The 23,152-nt window shown below is 36.0% G+C and overlaps 1 protein-coding gene across 5 annotated transcripts in view; it reads right to left on the bottom strand.

Moving 5' to 3' along the window:
- The window catches only part of STK33 (serine/threonine kinase 33), a 131,791-nt gene that overhangs the window by 29,738 nt on the left and 78,901 nt on the right, over nucleotides 1-23,152 (bottom strand). For all 5 annotated transcript variants that reach the window (XM_087433256.1, XM_087433255.1, XM_014782748.2 and 2 more), the window contains 6 exons: nucleotides 22,356-22,494; nucleotides 19,905-19,993; nucleotides 17,965-18,049; nucleotides 12,691-12,766; nucleotides 7,937-8,049; nucleotides 7,416-7,501 (listed from right to left, as the gene is read on the bottom strand). In XM_087433256.1, coding sequence (XP_087289382.1) covers nucleotides 7,416-7,501; nucleotides 7,937-8,049; nucleotides 12,691-12,766; nucleotides 17,965-18,049; nucleotides 19,905-19,993; nucleotides 22,356-22,494 — 588 coding nt within the window. The remainder of the gene's footprint in view (nucleotides 1-7,415; nucleotides 7,502-7,936; nucleotides 8,050-12,690; nucleotides 12,767-17,964; nucleotides 18,050-19,904; nucleotides 19,994-22,355; nucleotides 22,495-23,152) is intronic.

The raw sequence follows: 23,152 nt of genomic DNA, 5'->3' as shown, positions 1-23,152 counted from the left end.
CTTGGACTGCCTATTCTAAACTCTCCTAATGGTGTTTGAAACTTGGCCTGTGAGCTCATATTCCACAGGGAGTACTGGCTCCTCAGGAGGACAGGACATGGTTCTAAGGCCAGATCCAGGCCCTCAGCCCTGGGAGCTCAAGAAGAGTAGGGAGTAGAACCATAGGCAGCAAACATCTGCCCCCACCAAGCAACTCCTCAGTTCAGGGTTTCATCCCCATCAACCTTCTCCTCCAAGGAGAAACCACCTTAGGAGGAAGCACTCCTGAAAGTATAACCCACCAGCAGTTCTAGCGTTTGGAGGCCAACAGTAAGAAACCAATGGCTAAAATCAGTCACTTCCCACCCATTTTCCTTAGCTTCTCATTCAAACAGGCTTCAGTGCTGCTCTGACTTTATTACCTCAGACCCCTGTGAGGGGACAGGCATCCATGTCCCAAGGCAGAGAAAGAGAGGCAACAGGGGGCTTGGGTTGTTTTTGTCTTCCTATTTTAACTTCCTGTCCTGGCTGTAGCCTCACCCCCCATACACACCAGCTCAAAATATCCCTTTATCTGCCCAGGGGTTTCTCACACTATTCTCTGAATCCTGGTATCATGAGGTTTCTCTCTCAAGTTACTCCAGGTTTAATCTTCAGAGAAGATGCAGTAGTCTGTGCTAATTCAGTATCTTGGCAGGAACCAGAGCCTCCTCCAGCTGGCCTTCCACTAGGTGGTTTTTGACATATAACTCAAACAGATTTAAAGAACTGAGTGATATCGTTATGTCAGAACGCCTTCCATTCCTATCTATTTATTTATGTAAGGTTCTCAGTGCCTATATCTATAAAAACTAAAAACAACAATATAATCAGTGCTAAACACTGTCTCTTTCTAACAATTAGTAATATTCAATCATGGATGCTTGAACTATTTGGGGGAAAACAGCCCTATCCGTCCACTAAAGAGATGTATTTCCTATGCAGTTTTACTTATTATGTTTAATAATTATAAAAAATTATAATTATGTTCTCTTCATCAATTATGTACGAAAAATCATAATGATAAGTCATTCTTGAATAATTTTTAAACATTTAGAGCCTTAGCGTCACAGGAAATAGCAAAAATTTAAATATAAATTTGAACTTTTTTTGCAAAATGAGACATACGATAGGGTGACTAATAAAAGCCCTTCAAGCAAAAATATATATTACATTAAAATAAAATTCTATTGAAGAAGTGGAATAGAAATATAAATTCAAAGAAAAGAATGAATAATCTGAATTTTCTATTAAATAAGGATTTGTTCATAAATTTTTAAAAATGGATAAGATGGATGTCCTATACACATTAAAAATATATTAGTTTTGTTTTTAATTATCAATAATTACAATATATGGGAAATTATATCCTTTGTAATTAATTAAATTTATGATGACTATTTTTTAAGCTCAATCTAAAAGTATCTGAGGAGATTCATCATTTTTGCAATATTCTTTTCAGAACTACTCAAGCATAAAAGTTTGAATACACTGTTCCAAAAAACACTTCACTCTTTTTCCAATCTACAGAATCAGCACTTCCTCTACATTTTCTTTTGTCTTACACCATTTTCTGAGTCACCTGAAAAAAGTTTTGATTCCTTTTATCCTTTTACCTAACATTTCTACACAGTTGAAAAGTCCCATTGACTCTCTTTCTCATGTCTCATTTCTCTCCTCTTCTCTGTTCCCACTCTCATTGCCCTAGTTCCAATCTTCACTATCTCACCCGAGTCCCATTTCAGTTCTCCAACTTTTGCTTGCCACCATGCAAACCATACCACACACACCTGCCAGATTATTCTTCCTGAAGTTCTGTCTGTCCTGGCCAGCAACACATCCGACAACCCAGTAAGTGATGGAGTTGACCTGTGAAGAGTCTCAGACACTAGCTATTTGTTCCCAACCTGCTCCAATGCTCACCCTGTTTCCATTTAGATCCTGACTCCTAGTTCTATCTCCCCATTAAGATCCTGCTTCTGCCCTAGCCATGACCTGAGTATAAGGCTCCCTCGAGATCTTCATCTCAGATGTATTCCTAGAGCTCTTCTGGCTTCACACTCTCTCAGGCAGCATACTCCATTAGAATAGGAGTTCTCTCTGTTCTCAGATTCTAGTCCACAGACCCCAGCCCAGTCCACCCAAATGGCCCTCCAAGGATTGGAGGGACAAAGGAGAAAACTCACGTAAGTTCAGCTATGATCATATACTTCAGTGCATTGCAGCAGCAACCCATCATCAAACAAGTCAAATATAACGTCCTCTCCATGTAAGTCAGGGTCTAGAGCAAAACAGCTCCAACTTGCCTTTGCAGCTTCATTTCCCACTATTTCCCTACACGTCTATGGTTCTAGAGAAACAGAACTACTAAGATACTCCATGTTCTCTGAAAGTACTTCATACATTTTCTGTCTCTATATCTTTGTAAAGTTCTTTCTATCTAGAATCCCCCTCCTTCTTAACAAGACTTCAACATTAATTTCTACTTTTATTCTTTTAGAGCCAGATCACATATTACCTTCACTTTAAATAGTTTTGTAATCCCCTAAAGGGAATAAGAGCTCTCTTCTTGAAAACCTAATAGTACTACTACTACATTATTTATATATATATATACACACACACACATACACACACCCACACGCACACTCTGTTTTTATACAGAGTGTATATATATATATATATATATATATATAGTGTATAGAGTATATTTTATTGTATACTATATACTATGTCGAGTAAATTTTTATGTATTTATTTTAAATATATATATACACACACGTTTTATACTCATTCTCTGCCTGTTTCTGTTTTAAATCCTCTACTAGGCTGTGGGCAACCTGTGGGCAGGGACTGTGCCAGACTCATCCTTGTGTCCTCCATGGCATGTAGTAGTTATTCAAAAATATTTGCCAAATTATTAAGTATATATCAATCATTAAATATGGAATAAATTCCCAAGGTTCCTGGTTCATAAGCTTCTTATTAACCTAATTTTTATAAAAACCTTCATTAGACAGGGCCTCATCAGCATATTCACATATATAAGATAATTCAGAATTTAAGAATAACTAAATATAGTAAAAGAAAGGTAAGAGTCTTAACATATTTAGGATTAAATTATATAGGACAAAAAAAAAAAAACCCTCAATTAGTTAAGCATCAGAAAATTTCCATTCTCTTATGCAGAGTATATATGTTATGGCTAAAGGTCAAAAGCTAATGACCAAAACCTGAATAACAATTTGTATATTAATGAAGATCGGCCTTGTTCACACACTAGGAAAGACTGTTCTGAAATCAGACCCTACACCTTGATTACAAGTGCCTTTGCAAAGTGTGACTATAAAGCAAATTACCGTGCCGGCCCCATGGCGTAGTGGTTAAGTGCGTTTGCTCCGCTGCTGGCAGCCTGGGTTCAGATCCCGGGTGTGCACCGACGCACCACTTGTCAGGCCATGCTGTGGTGGCGTCCCATGTAAAGTGGAGAAAGATGAGCACAGATGTTAGCTCAGGGCCAGTCTTCCTCAGCAAAAAGAGGAGGATTGGCATGGATGTTAGCTCAGGGCTGATCTTCCTCACAAAAAAAAAAAAAAAGCAAATTACCCTGTAATTTGTGGTAAATTACTCAATGGGAGAGACTGTGTTTTATTCATCTTTGTACCTCTATAGGGCCTGATGGATTAAAATCAAAGATATTTGTTAAAATCAATATAGACATTTAAATGACTGTTGTCCCATTTAAAGTAAGCCACCTTGCAAGACTGAGGCACTATAACAATAATTGCCTTCATTTCAAAGAGCATACAATTGTTCTCCACTATCTATGACAGGAAGTTAAAACTCTTATCCTGGGATTCAAGTCCCCTCACAATTTTCTTTCCTTTTCTAAAAGTCTAATTTCCTACTTCTTTCCTTCAAGCATCTTATCCACCAGTCAAATTGAACTTTCTGATTTCACACTTGCTTGCCTAGGTACCTCTGGTCATTTGGCAATTTCTCATGTCATTTATCATTTTCTTCCTTGCACTGTACTTATACATAGCTTGCTTCCCTTACTAAATTCTAACCTCCTATGTCAGAGACCATGTCCTATACGTCTTTAACTATATTTTATTACCTAGCACAGGGTCTGGCACATGGTAGGCACCTAAAAAAAAATCTGTTGAAGGAATTACTGAATGTATAAATACTACCAACAGAGCTCAAATCTGGAAACTATTTTTTGACAAGCTATAGAAGAAAAATGTTTTCTTAATTTATATCAGTGGTTCTTAAATATAAGTGGGCATCAAAAATACCTAGGAAGCATCTTTAAAATGCTAATTTTTGGTGTTAATTGTCACCAGGGGACTTGAAAGGAATCCAGAGGCAACTATAATTATCTAACAAGAAGGAATAAACTCCTGAACCACTTTTGAGAGTAAAGAGGACAAAAAGGAAGAAATGGATACAAGAGAAGAATGGCACACTCCTGGCAATGGGAGTCACCATCACACTCTCCCTTTGGGGGAAAGGCATTTCTTGGCTGTTTTTCCTTACATCCAGTCTTTGACATCAAGGTAACAATATGTGTTTATTTTAAGTTCCATTCACTTAAATGTACACAGAGAAACAATTACTATTTTTCTCAGGATACTTTTCAGATACGTACCATATTTCAAAATGTATAATACATAGGCTAAACCATAGAAACATTTTATCCAGTAAAGCTCTTTGAAAATAATGTTACTATGTGTTAGGTATTGCAAAAAGATAAGCTCTGGTTAAAGAGCAGCAAGGCACTGAGAGAACTAACATGTTCTCTTTAGATTATTTCAAACAGACGATATGAATTATAGGAAGTAAGACTTCAAGTGGTTAAGAAGAAAAGAGTTTTTGCCTTTTAGAAGTTTATAAAATGCCAGTATTCTAAACTTCATACACTGAACTTCTTAGGGTAGTCCGATATAGTACACGCTATCTGTCACTTCTCTATCCATTTGGCAAAGACTGCATAGAGACAAATGTTACAGAGGCTCAAAAATGGAGACTTCTGGAAAAATGACCAAAGCCAGAAATAAAGTTGTACTAATTAGAAAACAAATAATTAAATGGCCAAACCCGAATGTTGTGTGATGCTGAAAAGAGATGGATTTCTAAGGCACACCATCTGTTTTGCAGTTTTTGATTTTGCTGTCCTACAAATCTCCTCAGTACAGTTCTGCAATGATCTAGTTGGTAGCTCATTTGTGCAATTACTTTAGGCCAGAAATACTTATTGCACAGAGTAACTTGAGAGATCAACACATTCATAGAAGAGGGCAAATATAACGCATTTTTGAGTAAAGACTATTTTTTTAGCCCTTGAAGAAAAAAATATTATTCAAAGAAATGATTAGAAATTGCCAAAGGAAAATTAGAGTATTTAAAAGAAGAGTGATATCACTATAAATTTATGGTATCTAAACTTATCTGGGCCTTCAGTGTGACCGTCAACCTCTCTGTTGGCCAGTCTAAGGGACTTCTCATCTCAACCTCTCGGCAGCATTTACCTGGGAGTTGACTGCTTTTGCTTTCTCAAACATTTTTCTCATTTAACTTCCCTGGCACTACTCTCCTAATTTTCCTCCTTCCCCATTAGCGATTCCTTCTCAACCTCCATCGCTAGCTTCTCCTCTTCTAAACGTTGTAGTGTGTAAAGGCAGGGTGCTGGGGCTTCTTCTCCTTTCTATCTGTAATTTCTTCCTCATTTATCTCTTTAGCCCAACGACTTCACATGGCATCTCTATACTCATGATTCCCACATTGGTATCTCCAGCTCAGACTTCTTCAGTTCCAGACTCATATATTCATTATCTATTTGATAGCTCCATTTGGATGCCACAGAGGCATCTCAAACTCAGCATATCTAACATGGAACTTTTAATTCACCACCCTTCCCCCGCTAAAAAAATTTTTCCCTACAGTGTTTCACATCTTAGTAAATGGTACCACTGTCCAACCAGTTGTTAAAGCAAAATCTAGAAATCATCCTTGATTCCTCCCTATCCTCATCTCTCATCTACTCCACCACCAAGCCCCATCAATTATACCTAAAAAATATACCACATTTCTCTTTAACTCTATTGCTACCACCCTGTCAAGCCACCATCATTTCTCAACAATACTACTGCAATGTAAGCATATCATGTATCTCCAGTACCTAACAAAGCATCTAGCAAGTAAGAGATGTACAATAATTTTTGTCATAGATGAATATTGCTTAGCAATATTTCCGTGTGTCTCAAGAAATCTCTAATCTCAGTTCTCAGACATTTTCTGTGATACCTACACATATTCATTTACTGAATCATTCACTCATTCAGCAATTATTTATTGAGTATTGTATTAATTGGTATTAGGTATTTAACATATTTTACAGTGCCTTAAAAGATGACAGAAATTTGTTCCTTGCCCATATAAAAAAGTCTGGAGGTAGGCAGTCAAGGGCTGGCATTGCAGCTCTGTGAGCTAAGAGCCCTGGTTCCTTGCATCTTGTTGCTCTGCCCTCCTCAGTTTACAGATTCCATTTTACAGTCTAATATGGCTACTCAAACTCCAGCCATCACATCTGCATTCCAGTCATCAAGAAAGAAGATGGGCATGAGGAACGCCATACCCCCTCTATCTAAAGACACTTCCCAGATATTGCTCCTACTTCCACTTAGATCTCATTAACCATCACGATAACTAGCAAAGACTGAGGATAACTAGCAAAGAAGACTAGATAGCAATGTTTCCAGTTAAGTCAGGATCCTCTTTACCAGAGAAGAAAAAGAGAATGAATACTGAGAAGTAAGTAGCAAAGTTCCTATCATGACCAGGTAACGTTCTGAGTGCAGGCACACAAAGGTCAGTAAGACATAGGGTCTATGCTGGAGGCATTTAGTCTAATGGGGGAAAGCAACATGTAAATGAATCATTACTCAAGATTTCAAGCCAGGTAACAGGCACTGTTAGGAGACCTTGGCTTTGCTGAGTCCCCAAAGATTCCCTGCATCCAAAGAGTTGAAAGAGAAGTGGACGGTTCCAGTGCTTTCCATCACTAAACCATACACACTGCTTCAGTATTCCACAGCTTTAATAATGGACACTTCTCAGCTCTATTCTACTGGACTTGATACCTTCATGATATGGAGCAAAGCAAAGTTTATTTAAACCTCTATAAACATATACAAACAACTGTGGTAATAGTTTTAGCAGTTTAAAAATACCCATTTCAGAAATGTACCAAGACAACAATTTTTTTAACTTGTCAGAAGATGAAACTAATGGACTGTTTTAAGAAGACTATATATAAACTTCAAGGCCAAATGAAAAGAAATAACAATGGTTGCATGTCAAAAAGAAAGAAAAGAAGTAATACTGTAACTTACTGTTAACCACTGGTTATCTAGTAGTTCCTTAGCTGTGATTCTGTGAGCAGGATCTACTTTCATAAGTTGTTTCAAAACACTTTTAGCTGCAAACAACGGAAAATCCTAAAAATCTTATTTATCTTTGCTACAATTAATACCATACATTTTCCAATTTATTTCAGATTAGGTCTGCATGACATGAAGGAAAGATGCCAATTATAAAATAAATATCATCAGTATAAATGGCTAAGAAATAAAATTTAAGGCCTAAAGTGAGGTTTTATTGCCTATATTACCTAGTTACCTAGTTTGTGGTCTATAGTAAAAATTAGCTAGATGATCAGCAAATTTCCTCTTCAATTTTTACTATGTATTTTCTGTTTTTGTTGGATGTTTTGACTATAAGACACACAGTGAAGATATCACTGTTTATTTCTACAAGTAAATTTAATAACTAAACAGATTAAAGTATTTGAATTACTAGTCAACTTTCTTATATTACGTATATTTGCTTTAGTAAATAACAAATCTATACTTACCACAACCACTTATGGAATCCCAGACTGGACCTTCAAAATGTAGTTCTCCCTTTCTTATTAACTCAAAAAGTTTCTCTTCTGAGCTTGCCAAAAAGGGTGGTTCCCCACATAATCTACAAGAGAGGCAATCATTTTGTTTAGATTTTTTTTTTTTGAGGAAGATTGGCCCTGAGCTAACATCTGTTGCCAACCTTCTTCCTTTTTTCTCCCCAAAGCCCCAGTAGATACTTGTACGTCATAGCTGTACATCCTTCTAGTTGCTCTATGTGGGACACCACCTCAGCATGGCTTGATGAGCAGTGAGTAGGTCCGCACCCAGGATCCGAATTGGCGAACCCCGGGCCACCTAAGCAGAGCACGCGAACTTAAACGCGACGCCACTGGGCCGGCCCCTAGATTTTTTTTTTAAATACTCAAAATAAGGCTATTAAAAACTAAGTTTCCACAGGACTTGGAAGCAGTGGTGCTTCATATTTAAGTAATGGATAGGAAGAAGTGGTACCTCTCTAGATGCAGAAATGGAAGCAAAGGGGTTTTGCTTAGTGCTAGCCTCTTGTATACACTGAAACCTCCGGATTTGCAAATGACCCAAAGCTCTTCCAGGCGGGGGAATGCTAAGCTTAAATGGGGTTAAAATACAAGAAGGTGTGTGAGTTTAAGTGCACAGTAATAGTTGCAGATAATAGAGACACACTTCACTGTGAGCAAGGGTAAGGTAATGCTTTAAGGTACACAGTCCAAACTGGACTTATGGAAAAATACACTGAGTTATCAGAGTCCAATGACCATGTAAGAGTTTTATCCATGGTAAAATAACATACAAAATGTTAGTAATAGTAAGAATGAACCAAGAATAACCCTGGAATATCTATAGGCTCTGAGTCAAAGCCAAAAATCCATTAAAATGGCGACAACTCTTCAAAAGTGGTAGACAAAATGAAGAAGGTCTGGATGAAGAAAATCAGTTGATGATTTGACCCTTCAGTCTGGCAGGGTGAAAGGTGAATACACATAGTGACCAGCATCAGCAAAGCCACGAGCAGTGTGTATAAAGTACGCATGGGCTTGTTTGCACATTCTCTAATACAGAGACTATGTGTGTTTAGAATCTTTTAAAAGGAAGCGCTATACTCTACTTCACAAAGAGCATGGCAAACCTATGCTTCAATAGGTGATTCAGTCCAAAACTACAAGAACATGCTTAAAAGTTGAGTTCGATTCTTCATAGTACATTCTCAACAAATGTTGCCATCATCGTTACTGCCAACTCTGACATCTGAGGGCAACCCTGTAGACAACCAGATTTTCCCAATGACAACCAGACAGAAGGTGGACCTGGACTCTTCACAGAGGCAATTCTGTATGTCTATTTTTCTACTTTGAGGATTATATTTTTCTTTTTTTTTTTTTTAAAGATTTTATTTATTTATTTATTTTTCCCCCAAAGCCCCAGTAGATAGTTGTATGTCATAGCTGTACATCCTTCTAGTTGCTGTATGTGGGACGCGGCCTCAGTACGGCCGGAGAAGCAGTGCCTCGGTGCGCACCCGGGATCCGAACCCGGGCCGCCAGCAGCGGAGCACGCGCACTTAACCACTAAGCCACCGGGCCAGCCCAAGGATTATATTTTTCCACTTTATTACTGAAAGAATAAAATGGTGTCATTCCATTATATTTCCCAAATGCTGGTCTATTATGTACATAAGTATAATGATCTCTAAGTCTCTTAACAGCTAGATTTTTACTGACTTTTTTTTCATTATATTTTTCTTTACATTCTTTAAAAATCTTTCCCATGAACATTTTCTGAACAAGTCTAAATTTGATAAATATTTTACATGATGATGATGACGATGATGATGACGATGATGATGATGATGATGACTTTCCTAGGGAAAATAGTTGTTTTCATCCCAGTAGTTTATCAAACTAGGATGAACAATACAGCTTTTCATTCACCAATAAGTTTTTGTTAACAGATTAGTACTTATCAAATTGTTCTGCAAACTCTTATTTTAATACTTTTTACTTCTCCAGCTCATTCTGACCCTCCTCTCTCTGATCTTACTTGCCTCGCTATTATAGAGTTTTAAAATTAAAAAAAAAAAAAAAAACTCCAGAAAAATGGTCTTATGGACAATTACTATCTATTATAACAAGTACAGGCCAGCAAAAGCCCAGCTCATTGAGTCTGTTAACAACCAGTGATATGTACATTCACCAATTTCTTAGCTACTCCTACATTGCCTGACTAGCATGTAACTATAGCTTAAGGGCGGTGTTAAAAAAATTCCACTTTTTTCTCTTTTGCAATTTTACTTACACAAAAATATATCTAATGGTTGGTCAATCAGCAGCATATGAAATTTTATGACAGAAATTTTCTGCACATCCAGAAAAGGGAATCCAAGACATGAAAAACGCCTCTTAAAGCCTCCCTATTATTTTCTGTTGCTTTCGTAGGAATCAAAACAGCAGAGGATAGTACCCATAAAGAGTATTCATGTTAATTTCACCTTGAGAAAGTATGTTATCATTGTCCAATTAAGTAGAAATGAATCAGGGGTAACTGATAAACAAGAAAATAACCCCCCTGGAGAAGGTAAAATGTTTGTGCCCTTGGTGAAAAAATTATCTGTAAGACCACTGGGCTCAGGCAGATTAATGAATATCACTGATTGGCTAAGTAAGACTCTATTGTAAAGAAATCAAGATGTCATTATGATTATATGTAGCCATGCTCTGAAACGGAAAAATTAAAACAGTATCTTAAGAAAGAGAAAAAATTTTAAGATATATAATACACTATAACTTTCCTTAACACCAAATTCAAACTAAGAAGGCAGCAAACACCACACCACATGAATTGTGTAATATAAGACTTCATATATTATGTTTGACTTGTGTTGTCTAGAAAGTCTTGAGAATATAAAACACTAATTTAAAACAGTTATATATTTAATTAAAGACTAAGGCTCAGAATTTTTACAATATGATTCTAATCAGCACAAAACAATGACCAAAAACTCTGTGAATAAGTTTATATTTTATACAATCCAAGCAGTGATGTGTGTGGACCATCTGAGTTACAGTGACAATCACATCATCCAATTTCTACTGCCTGTGTATTTCATTTCATAGAACTGTGAAAATGTAACTACTGTGATGTCAATATTTAGAAATGATCTCGAAGAGGTAGTGCACAATGAAATATTCAATATGACCATAAAACTGATGTTGCATCAACATAAAAATGTTCACATTCACCAAGAGGCAGAACAATGGCCACTAACTTTTCAGAACACTTCTTAGACAATTCACTTTAATTCAATTTAACAAACATATATTAAGCACTGACTACATGTCTACTATTGTACCAGATACTAGAGATGCAAAGATGAATAACATAAGATCTCTGTCCTTCATGGAATTTAGAGCAAGGAAAATAGATACAACACATATAATACAATAATCATATTATAATCTAGTTTTAAAAAGTGCTATGAGAATACAGAAAAGTGAACAATTAATTCTATCAAATTTACACATGTGCAAAGCTTGCTGGTTAAATATTTGTATTTTATTATTTTGTTTTCCTTTCAACATTACTGTTTTGCATGCATTTTTGTATGTAGCCTTAAATCTTTCTGGAAAAGTATACACCTAATGAATGTAGTAACTCTAGGGGGTTGAGTAGGAGTTAGGGAAATAGAAGGCATTAATGTTTGAGCTGGGCACACCCAGGAGAGAGGTGAGTAGAGAAGAAAAAGAACATTCTAGGTATAAGAAACTGCATGAGCAAAGACCCAGAGGCATGTAATACAGGGTGTGTCTGAGTCATAAAGAGTGACCACACCACAGGGTGGCATAAGAACACACACCTAGCCCAAGACTGGAAATGCATGCTGGGGCCAGGTCAGCAAAGACTTGCTATGTCATGCCATGCTGGGACACTCAACATTTTTCTACAGCAAAGGTGAATTATCAGAGGTTATTAATCAGGAAAGTAGTACGATCAGATTTGTGATTTAGAAAGACAACCCCGACAGCAGCGTGAAGGATGAATGAGGGAGGGTAACCAGAGGCAGACAGAACAGTCAGAAAAACATTGTAATGTTCTAGAAAAGGGTTCATAAGGAGAAATGATACAAGTGAAAAGAAATGAAAGAACAGGTGAAGACACTTCAAAGGAAAAATGAACAGGACCCGGGATTTGACTGAATCCTCAGAGAGACAGAAGGAAGAGCAAGAAAGACCGACGTCTTCAGGATCATTAAGAGAATGAGGAACTCGAGGACACTCCCTGGATCCTGGGCTGAGTTTCTGTCCAGTTAGTGCCCACTCCTCACGTATGCCCTGTCCACAGTCAGCTCTAGTACCAGGTCCCAGTACCTCCCTCTACCTGATGGGCTGCAAGTGAATCTCTTGTGAAAATACAAAGAAGCTTTTGGTTTGTAGCAAAGGATCAGAGAGGTTTTAAGGCAAGTCTTTCACTGTGCTCAGATCATACAGTGCATTGTAGCATGTATAGATCAATGAAAAGCAAAGCTGAAAGTTATAAATTTATAGTATTAAAAAAAATACCTAATGAATGTACCTGACAACTAAAAGAGAGCTTTTACAATGACTTCCCAGTTGTTTTTTCAGTCGCTTTTTAAAAACTATATTGTTTAGTTTTAATTTAAAATCGATGTAATTCTACTGTTAGAGACTACATGCATTCATTTTAAACTGAACATTTAGCAGGCACTTACAAAATGTACATTATGACACCTATGCTCCAAATGTCACACTGCTGGCTATAGTCGTGGGCATTGATAACTTCAGGGGCTGCCAAACAAGCAAAAATAAAATAATATTAATAATACAATAAATGACTTTTAAATGCTTAAACACAAAGCATGAAAAATGTGCTGATGTGTTGTAATTTATTCCCCTACAGGGAAAAAGAGAACCAACAGCAGATGTTAAATGAATAATGTACGGGCCTTAACAACCAATGTCACTGAATCCTCACTCCTGTCATTTAGCCTCTAATGGAACAATGGCACAAACTGTAGAACTAAATATACTACTCTTCATTCCTTTGAAATTGTTAAGAAATGATTTTGCAAAGATCACGTAATTATAGTAGAAGACAACAATATCTCAGTTCTTTTCCAAAAACAGAATTGAAAACACGCCTTAAGTATATATAATTTAAAGCAAGCCCAATATGCAGAAATCTGGATTCACAGAAAAACTAAGGTAAACAGTTAAAAATCACTTTAGCAAAATAATAATAACAATAATAATAATAACATCGCAGCACTCCTACGACACCCTAAGAATTATTTTCCACATTTTATAAATGAGAAAACTAAGACAAAGAGAGAGTTCCTACAACACAACTGGATCAAAACGCCAATCAGTCACAGGGTACGGACTAGGAGCCAGGTATTCCTGACTCCCCAGCTCTGTGCTTCTTACTTTACATGTCTTCACAATCTTTCTTTAAACAATCTTTTCAAAGCAGAACTTTTTTTTTTTACTTTAAGGTAGCATTTTTTAATGATTACGTTTTTTTTATAACAGCAGGCTTTTCAAAAAGTCACATATGATATTTCAGGGCTATGTCTATTGTACCTCTACAGCTAGGGATCAAATATCTGTCCTTAAGGAAAAAGGAAGAATAAAACAGTCATAAACATAAAAATAAAATATATGTAAACATTCCAATAGAACTTTAAAATTTATGAAGTATTTTTATATAAATCACGTTATTTGTATAAACTATGTTAAGAATCTTGTGAGATAAGTATGTAGGCATTTGACTCACTCCACCAGTGGGAAAACTAAGGTTCAGATATATTAAGTGACTTGCCTAAAGTTACACAGCTACCAAGCACCTCCCACATAAAAGGTGTTTTTATTTTAGAAAAAGCTTCAATCTCCTCCACTCACACACTCACACACACACCTTTTATAACTACTAAAAGCAAATGGAATTTCATTTCCTCTGCCTATTGTCAAAGGAACTACCACGCAACAAAAAGGAGTCAAAAGGTAAACACAAGAAATAATGAGAAAAGGCTCAACTACAGATCATTAACAAACTGAGCAATCTGTCTCTAAATCATTGAAAAGTAACTAAATAACATTTTCCTTTGAGCAACTACTTGTATTCTTTAACTCTATGTAAACTCTTTACTGAATCATTAAAGTCCAAGTTCTCTATGGCCACGTGCCTATGACAAGGACAAATTCTCTGATTAGAGTTCACGAAGGATCTCCACGTAGGTGTATCACACAGCAGGGGCCCGGAATTCCTGGTCCTCACTCTTTCAGAGTCATCTTCATTATCAGGGGCCTTTCTACTTGCACTGTCATCACAGCTCTCCTAGGGAGGCAGAAGCAATACCTGTGCCAAGGAGCCATTTAGGAAGTCAGCAAAGCTCTACAAACCATCTGTCTTCTCTCTCATTCTCTCACTTGCTATCAGTGTAGACAACTAATAAGCAGGCACAAAACTCAGGGTGCTTGGATATATTTTCCCCATGTAACTACAGACCAGATGTCTTTTGCCAATAGGAGGATATGAACAGAATCTAAAGTAGCCTTTTCCCAAATAAGATAAAATGATTTCAAAACTTGATGTATCAACTAGGCAAAAAAACAATGAGTTAGATATACCCCTCAGCAATAAAAATGAATAAACTACTGATACAACATGGGTAAGTCTCAAAATCATTACATGGAACAGAAGAAGACATATGCAAAAGAATATATACCGTATATTTTAACTTATATAAAGTTCTAGACAAGCAAAACTAAGCTAAGGTGATAGAAATCATCAGTGGTTGCCAGGGTCTGGGTGGGGGAGTGACTGAAGGACACAAAGGACTCTCTGGGGTGATAGAAATGTTCAGTATCTTCACTGGGGTGGTGTTTATGCAAGTACATGCATTTGTCAAAACTCATCAAACTTTACACTTAAAATCTGTGCATTTTATCATATGTAAATTATATTTCAATAAAGTAGTTTTTTTTGGAAACCTACTAAAAGTACAAAAAGAATTTGTCAAAGCTCTATCTTGGTGGGTGACTTTAATAACTTTCTCTCTTAGAAACCAACAGAAGCAGCAAGCAAAATTAACAATATGGAAAGTTTGAATCACAGAGCTATCACATTTGATTTTATAAACATACACAGAAATTTTTATGCTCAACAAGCTAGGAATACATATACTTTCTAAATATCCAATGCAACATTTGCAAAAACCAATCATGTGTTCAATCACAAGGAAAATTCCTACAAGTTGAAAACCTTTAAGGCACAACTGCCTGCTACAGTGAAGAAAAGCAGAAAGAAAAACCAAAAGGGTAGGAAATCTAACACACATTCACAAGAGTATCAGACACATCCCAACCACCTGGAAAATTCTAAAAGCACTTCTAAATAATTCTTGGATTAAAGAAGAAGACTAAAACTAAAATTACAGACTATTAAGAAATGAATGACATTAGAACACTGCATAGCAAAAGAAATGATCAAACAAGTACACAGAGGAAAATATTTAGTCTTAAATACATTTATTAGAAAAGAAGAAGACTGAAAATAAGCATTTAGCTTAGGAAGCTAAAAAATAAACCAAAAGAAGGAATTCAGAAAGATAAAAACAGAAATCAATGAAAAAGTAAACCAAATAACATTAGACTTGAGCTAGTTCTTTGAAAGCCCAAAAAATTGTCCTAACCACTATCAAATCTGATCAAGAAAAAAATGATTAGTACCATTACAAGAGCTAAAATTGAGCACTAAGTGCCAGGTACGATGCTAAGCACTTTATATCTATTTTCTCATTTAATTCTCATGTCACCCTGATAAGAAAGATATTATTATTACCATCCTAATACATCCTCTCCCCTTCCCTGTTTTATTTTTCTTCCTTAGCACCTCTAACACACCAGATATTTTACTTTTTTACCTTGTTTAATGTTTGTGCCAGCATGACATTCTTACGTTTTGTTCACTGTTGTATTCCCAATACCTAGACCAGTGTCTAACACAAAGTAGATCCTCAAAAATTTTTTGATAAATGAGTGACATAATCCCTATTACACAGATGTAGAAACTGCAACAAAAGCAGTTAAGTTGTTTGCCCAGGGTTAACCAGAGAGCAAGTGGCCAAGCTGGAATCCTGAACTAGCCACGTGATGTCAGAGGCCGTGTTGCAAATATTGCATCATATTGCCTTCTTAAAAAAATATTAGGAATGGGGAATATAACCACAGATACACAGGAGAATCTGAAAATTATAAGTGAATATGATATGCATATTTATGCCAATAAAGCTTAAAATCTCAGTGTAATAAACAACTGTCTAGGAAAACATAAATTATGAAAATGATTCCAGAGGATGCAGAAAACTTGAATAACCTAGTATAAATTGAAAATATAATAGAAATTTCATCCCCTAAAGGGTACCAGGATCAAAAAATTTTAAGGGGAAATTTCATCAAACTTTTAATGAATAGACAATTCCGTTTACTTAAATGGTTCATGAACATAGAAAAAGTGAAAATATTTTATTTTTTAAATGAGGCTAGCATAACCCTAACATCAAAAAAGACAAAGGCAGCACAAAAGAAAGCATGCTACCCTCAACGCTCCTAAATGAAGTGGTGACAAATTGAATAGAGCAGTATATTAAACCAAGTGGGGTTTAATCCAAAACTTCAAGGATGGTTCAACATTTAAAAAATCTATTAATGTAATTATTTCATTAATAAATTTGAAGAGAAAAAAATATATGATCATCTCAATAGGTACAGATTTGAATAGACATTTCATCAGAGAAGATATATGAATGACTAATAAGTTCATGAAAAGATGCTCAACATCGTTGGTCATTAGGGTAATGCAAATTAAAAACCACAATGAGATACTACTTCATACCCACTAAAATAGCTATGTTAAAAAGACAGTTAATATCAAGTGTCGACAAGGATGTAAAGAAACCGGAACCCTCATATACTGCTAAGTGGGAAGGTAAAATGTTGCAGCCACTTTGGAAAATCATTTGGCAGTTTCTTAAAAAGTTAAACATAAATAATATATGACCCAGCAATTTCACTGCTAGGTAGCCACATATGAAACCATATGTCCACATAAAATCTTGTACACGAATGTTCACAGCAGCAATATTCATAATAGCCCCAAACTGGAAACAATCCACATGTCCTTCAGCTAATAAATGGATAGACAAAATGTGGCATATCCATACAATGGACAACTGTTCAGCAATATAAAGGAACAGACTACAGATGCTTGCTACAACAAGGATGTACCTCAAAAACACATGCTAAGTGAAAGAAGCCAGACATAAAAGACTATGTATTGTATGACTCCGTTTACCATGAAATGCCCAGAAAAAGCGAATCTGGAGAGACAAAAAGATTAGCAGTTACCTGGGCTGGGACAGGAATGAGACTGAGTGCAAATGGGCATGAGGCAACTTTTTGGGGTAGAATTGTTCTAAAACTGGTTTGTGGTGATGGTTGCACAACTCTGTGAATGTATGAAAAATCATTGGTACATTTTTTATAATTTTTAAATTATACTTCAGTAAAGCTGTTAAAAATCACATTTAGAAAAATGGGAAACTGTTGCTTTACAAAATATATTTAATCAGTATTCTTTATGAAAAACTATTTGATGGCAATGATATTGGATAAAAAATGGAAAGAAGCAAAACATATGATTTTAGCATGGATTAACAAAAACAATAATTAAGTTTGGGGTATGATTACCTAAGAGATACAAACAACTATAAGAAGAGCCCAGAGAAACAATAGAAACTACAATCTTTGAAGATAAGAACTATGAGAAAAATGCTAAAACAACTGAAATTATTTGACCTAAGAGAATAAAAAGTAGCATGACCATTAAGTCATGATGGCAAAATCAAATTGCTCAAGTTTTCATCCACATTAGTTGCTTTACTTTTTTATATAGAAAAGTCATGTTAATTAAGTCTACTACTTGCCCATGTAGATAGGAGTCCCGCACGTGGTCTGCAGCATGGCTTCACCCCAACCCTGCTTCTTCACCGCTAAGCCAAAATCAGTCACCTGGAAGGAGAAACTCCAAGTCACCTGTTTCCCTGTCCCAGTGGTCGCTCATTCAGCAGGTAGGATTTTCACCACATGGTAATTGTATTTAATTCACGGATTCTTGAGGATGGAGGGCCTTTACTTGTATTACTAGCAAGGACTTTGCTTTCCTTCCTCACCCAGCCCTCTTTGTGAAGAAGAAACTTAGTAAAGAGAAGCTTGGTTTCTCAAATGTTGAGAAAACAGCCATGATGTTGATTGTTCATTCCTTCTAATTAAATTCACCGGTTCAACACAGGAAGTTTTTATCTTGAAGAAGATATTTAAATTTTTTCAGACGAAAAAGTTATTTTTAAAAAATCCCTTTCATTGTAAAATGTGTTCTGGCCTTAGTATGTTTATTATCTATTTTTCTGATTCTCAAGCTATGTTCCAGTTTAAAGCACTGTTATAAATGCAAGTCATTATCCTTGTCAGCATTCAAGGAAACTCCCCATTTTTAAAATTATTTATAAAACACTCTCTCCTGTAAATACTATCTTTTCTTTGCTATTATTTCCTTTGTGTTTCTAGAGTATACTAATTAAAACAATTACTATATTATTAAAAACTATGAGAAGCAAATTAACAGGAAAAAAACCAGCATTACTCAAATAAACTGGAGGCCTCATGCTGCAGTTGCAGTCTTTGTGCTCAGTTCTAAGTCTTGGTCATTAAACATTTGGTTATTAAATATTCAGTATGTCCCCTTGGTCTTGTCTCCCATGTAGGAACAGCGTTGGGCTCAAATCAGAAAAACAGGCACATTTATTGATCATACAACCGAAGATAGGCTCTTGGTCCACAGACACCGAATGCAAAGTTTCCAGGGCCTTATGGAGTAAGAGAATGTTCCTATCGACATGTGATGTCACTATTTTTCTAAATAGATTAATCACTTTCTCCAGGAGGTTTCACAATTACCCCACTTGGAGCATTATGATACATATCCTTCTCTATAGAAAATCTATACAGATATAAAATATACAAAAGATTTCATGATCCAATTCAGTTCTTTGGAGAGCATTTATCCCTTCATTCACCAAATACTAACTGAGCACATACTATGTTTCAGGTACTGCTCCAGTTGCCAACAATGAATGAGACACACGTAATTCCTGCCCTCGTGGAGTTTACAACGGAACTATTCAAGAACACTTACTCGGGTAAAACAACAAAACTGTTAAACCTACTTATACTATATAGAGATTTAGCTTCCACAACAGAGCGAGTTATTCACAGACAACATTTTATTCCTAAATTAGCACATTCATATATTTTGAAAGCAGCCACTATTAAAGTGTTAAGTAATAAATAATGTATCCTATCATTTATTTGACATTAAGGAACACTTAATTTGAATAAAGCCTTCAAGAATAAACACTGAGCACATTACTTGTGCTTAGGACATAAATATTAATACCCAGGAAAATTTTCAATGAGAAATACAGACTTTAGCATTAATTTTGTATCAGAGGCACAACCAAGGTGTGTTCTTCTCTAAATCTATAAGACATTTACATCAAATTATCAGGCATAATTTTGAAATTAATTAGAATTCAGAGCATCTGTTTGCTTCCTATTAACTAATGATTAAGAACTATCCAAAGGAATATATATGTACTTTAAAAAAAATTCAGTAGCACCACTTAACTTGTAAAATTATTCTTGTCAGTTACAGCCTCTTTTGTGAAATTTTAATTTTTTTAGCACAAGCCACTTATTTTCTGGCTGCTCAAAAGCTTCCAAAATGTGCCTAAAAAGAGAATGTACTTTACCACTTTGCTATCAATTTATAGGCAAATATAGGCAAACACTATTTCTAGTACCTTACCTTTATGTTTAAGTTCATTTCATTGTTAGCATCGATAAAGCTGCTTTTAACCATTATGTTTTCCAGTTTTAGATCTCTATGTACTATATCTACCAAGAAAATAAAAAACACATTAATGAAATGAATAATGGAAAAATAATTAGAGGGGACACCAATAGAACAAATAAATATATTTGACAAATTAATGTCTACTGTTGAAACATTTGAGGAGGGCGAAATGTAAGTCTGCCCTGTTCCATTCCCTTACATTCAAATCTCTTTTCCCCACATTTCTAACCTTAAGGAGCCATTTTCTTTGACTCCCTCATCTCTCTCCATTCCCCTGCTGCCCCAACTTGCCATCCTTCATGACTCAGCCCGGTGAGTATTCCAAGGTTAAGTATTTCCAGGAGGAGGGAGATAATTGTAGATTGTAGTTACAAGCCCAATAAGGTCTCCCATGTCTTCAGGTACGTCTTCAAATAGAGGACTACACCTTTACTCCTATGCATATGTTGTTCCCAATATAAACATTTAACATACTGCAACTTGGCCACATGTACACAAACTACACTTATTTCAGTATGTTTTTCTACAACATCAGCACACACTTTTAAACTAAACAAACAAAAACCCCTGAGACACAAAATCTCCAGTTGAACATGTCAGACCTCAGCTAGGACTTTTATGTACATGCAAATAATCATGTATCAAATACTTCCTTTGCAAATAACTGATTCAGTTCATATCCACAGCAATCATTTCCCTAGACTTGAAAAGTTATATGTATAATTGGTGGAAAAATGTAGTTGAATGAGCCCTGGACTAGCAATTATACCTAACCATTTATAGTTCCCTTACACAGCTCCCATCCTATGTTTTTGGAAATTTTATTGTTTCTATTGCTCTGCTGATCTCTTCTTACATAAATACTGCACAATTTTAATCAATATAGCTTTATAATATGTTTTGGTCCTTGGCAGGACAAGTCTTACTGCTGCCTCCATTGTTCTTCTTTTTCATTGTTTTCTTTGCTATTCTCACCCATTTCAGATATCAAGTTCTATGAAAAATCCTATTAAGATTTTGTTTGGCATTATACAGAATTTATAGCTTAATGTGGCAAAACTGACATTAGCATAATATTAAGCCTTTGTCTTCCCGTGCTTGCAAAACTGTCACCCTCAGCCTGGAAAGCCCTCCCTTTTTGTGTCTGAGTTTGTATTCCTCAGCTCAAGTTTTTCTTCCTCTGTGAATCCTTCCCTGACTTTCCAAATCAAATGAGGCACTTACACTTCCAAGATCCTTGCACTTTATATGGCTCTCCAATAGAGAAATTAACATGTTGCATTACAATTGTTTTCTATACTCAATCTCCCACTAGCTTGAATTCCTTGAGGGACAGAGGCCTTGTCTTTTAATCTTTGTAACTCTAGGACCCACCACAATGTAATAGGTGCTCAGAAAATATCTGCTGAATGAATCCTAGGTTCCAGGACCAGCCCTGCCACACCTAACCATATCACTGCCCCTCCCTGGAATAAAGTTTTTCTCATCCACAAAATGAGAAGGTTCTAAAGTCACATGTAAACAAATCAACCTTGAAGAAAAAAAGGGAGGAGCAGGAGGAAAATAAAAACCAAAAAAAATCCTAGAATATATAGACTTTTTAATGTTATTATTAATATATAAGTATTTTTAGAAATTTCACTTTTATTATTGATTTGTCTACTTTTGATTTGATAATATTAGCTGCTTTTCAAACTGTTGAATAGAAATGCTCATAAGTTCATCCCTGTCTGTGTACAAAGTAATTGTATACGTGCCTTGTTTCTAATTAAAATATATCTATAGTCATGCATCGCTTAACAATGAGGATACATTGTGAGAAACATGTTGTGAAGTGATTTCATCGTTGTGCAAACATCATAGAGTGTAGTTACACAAACCTAGATGGTATAGCTTACTACACACCTAGGCTGTATCGTGCTAGTCTTATGAGACCACTGTCATATTTGCAGTCCGTTGTTGACTGAAATGTTGTTATACGGAGCAAGACTGTACAAATAAAGTTAAAAAGGAAAAAAGTTTTGTTTGTTTGTGAGGAAGAGTAGCCCCGAGCTAACATCCGATGCCAATCCTTCTCTTTTTGCTGAGGAAGATTGGCCCTGGGCTAACATCCGTGCCCATCTTCTTCTATTTTATGTGGGACACCTGCCACAGCATGGCTCGACAAGCGGTGCATCGGTCCACACCCGGGATCCAAACCTGCGAACCCGAAGCAGAGTGCGTGCACTTAACCGCTACACCACTGGGCCAGCCCCGGAAAAAAGTTTTGAAAAAATTTTTAAATAAAATCTTCTATATTAGTAGGCATTATTTCTGTGACTATAAATCCTGAATACAATTACCCTCAAACAAAAGTGATATCTGCATTCATGGAGTCAATGAGCTGGATGATCATCTTCTTACCCTTATTGTGAAGATATGCTATAGCTGATGCAAGACTTTGGATGATCCACCTTGTCTCATTCTCTGAGAAATGCCCTTTCCTATCCAGAATTTCTTTGAGTTCTCCATCCTCACAAAGTTCCATCACAAGGTACATTTTCTGACATTATATATTTAAAAAAAGAAAGAGAGAGCAAATTATATAGTTGAAGATCTTTAAAATGTTATATATTGCATACACATAGTGGAAATATCACAATCTTAACCATCAATCTTTCATTCAAAAATATATATTATCTATCATATACAAGACACTGTGCAGGATGCTAAAGGAATAAGGAAGTATAGACATAGTTTTTACCCTCAAGAAGCTCACAGTACAGTTATAATTACAACATCAGGTGAAAAGCGCTAATAGAAGAAGAATGCCCCAAATGCCATCAGGGTACAGAGGAGGGGAGCCTCTGCCTAAAGAATGCTCTCTAAAGAGGTGACATTAAAGGTAGGTTTGGATGACTGAATAGGGAGTTATGGGCAAAGAATATGGGCAAGAACAAGCATAATACATGATATTTGCAAAGACTCCAAAGCTTGAAACAGCACTGGCTGTTAAAAGAATAAGAAATGTCTCAGTGTTAATACTGTTGGGAGTTTGGTAGGACAGAAAAGCCTGGAGTAGTGAAAGGTGAGGCTAGAAAGAACAGGTTGGTGCCAGGTTGTAAAGTCTTGGACATCATGCAAAGGAGTTTGGATTTTTTTCCACGTGCAGTAAGAAGTCACTAAAGACTTTTAAGCTGGTGTCTGGAGTATGGGGGGAA

This window comes from Ceratotherium simum, chromosome 7, assembly GCF_057802395.1.
Source record: "Ceratotherium simum simum isolate JZ-2026a chromosome 7, ASM5780239v1, whole genome shotgun sequence".
Lineage (NCBI taxonomy): Eukaryota > Metazoa > Chordata > Mammalia > Perissodactyla > Rhinocerotidae > Ceratotherium > Ceratotherium simum.
This window is presented reverse-complemented; position numbering and strand designations above follow the sequence as displayed.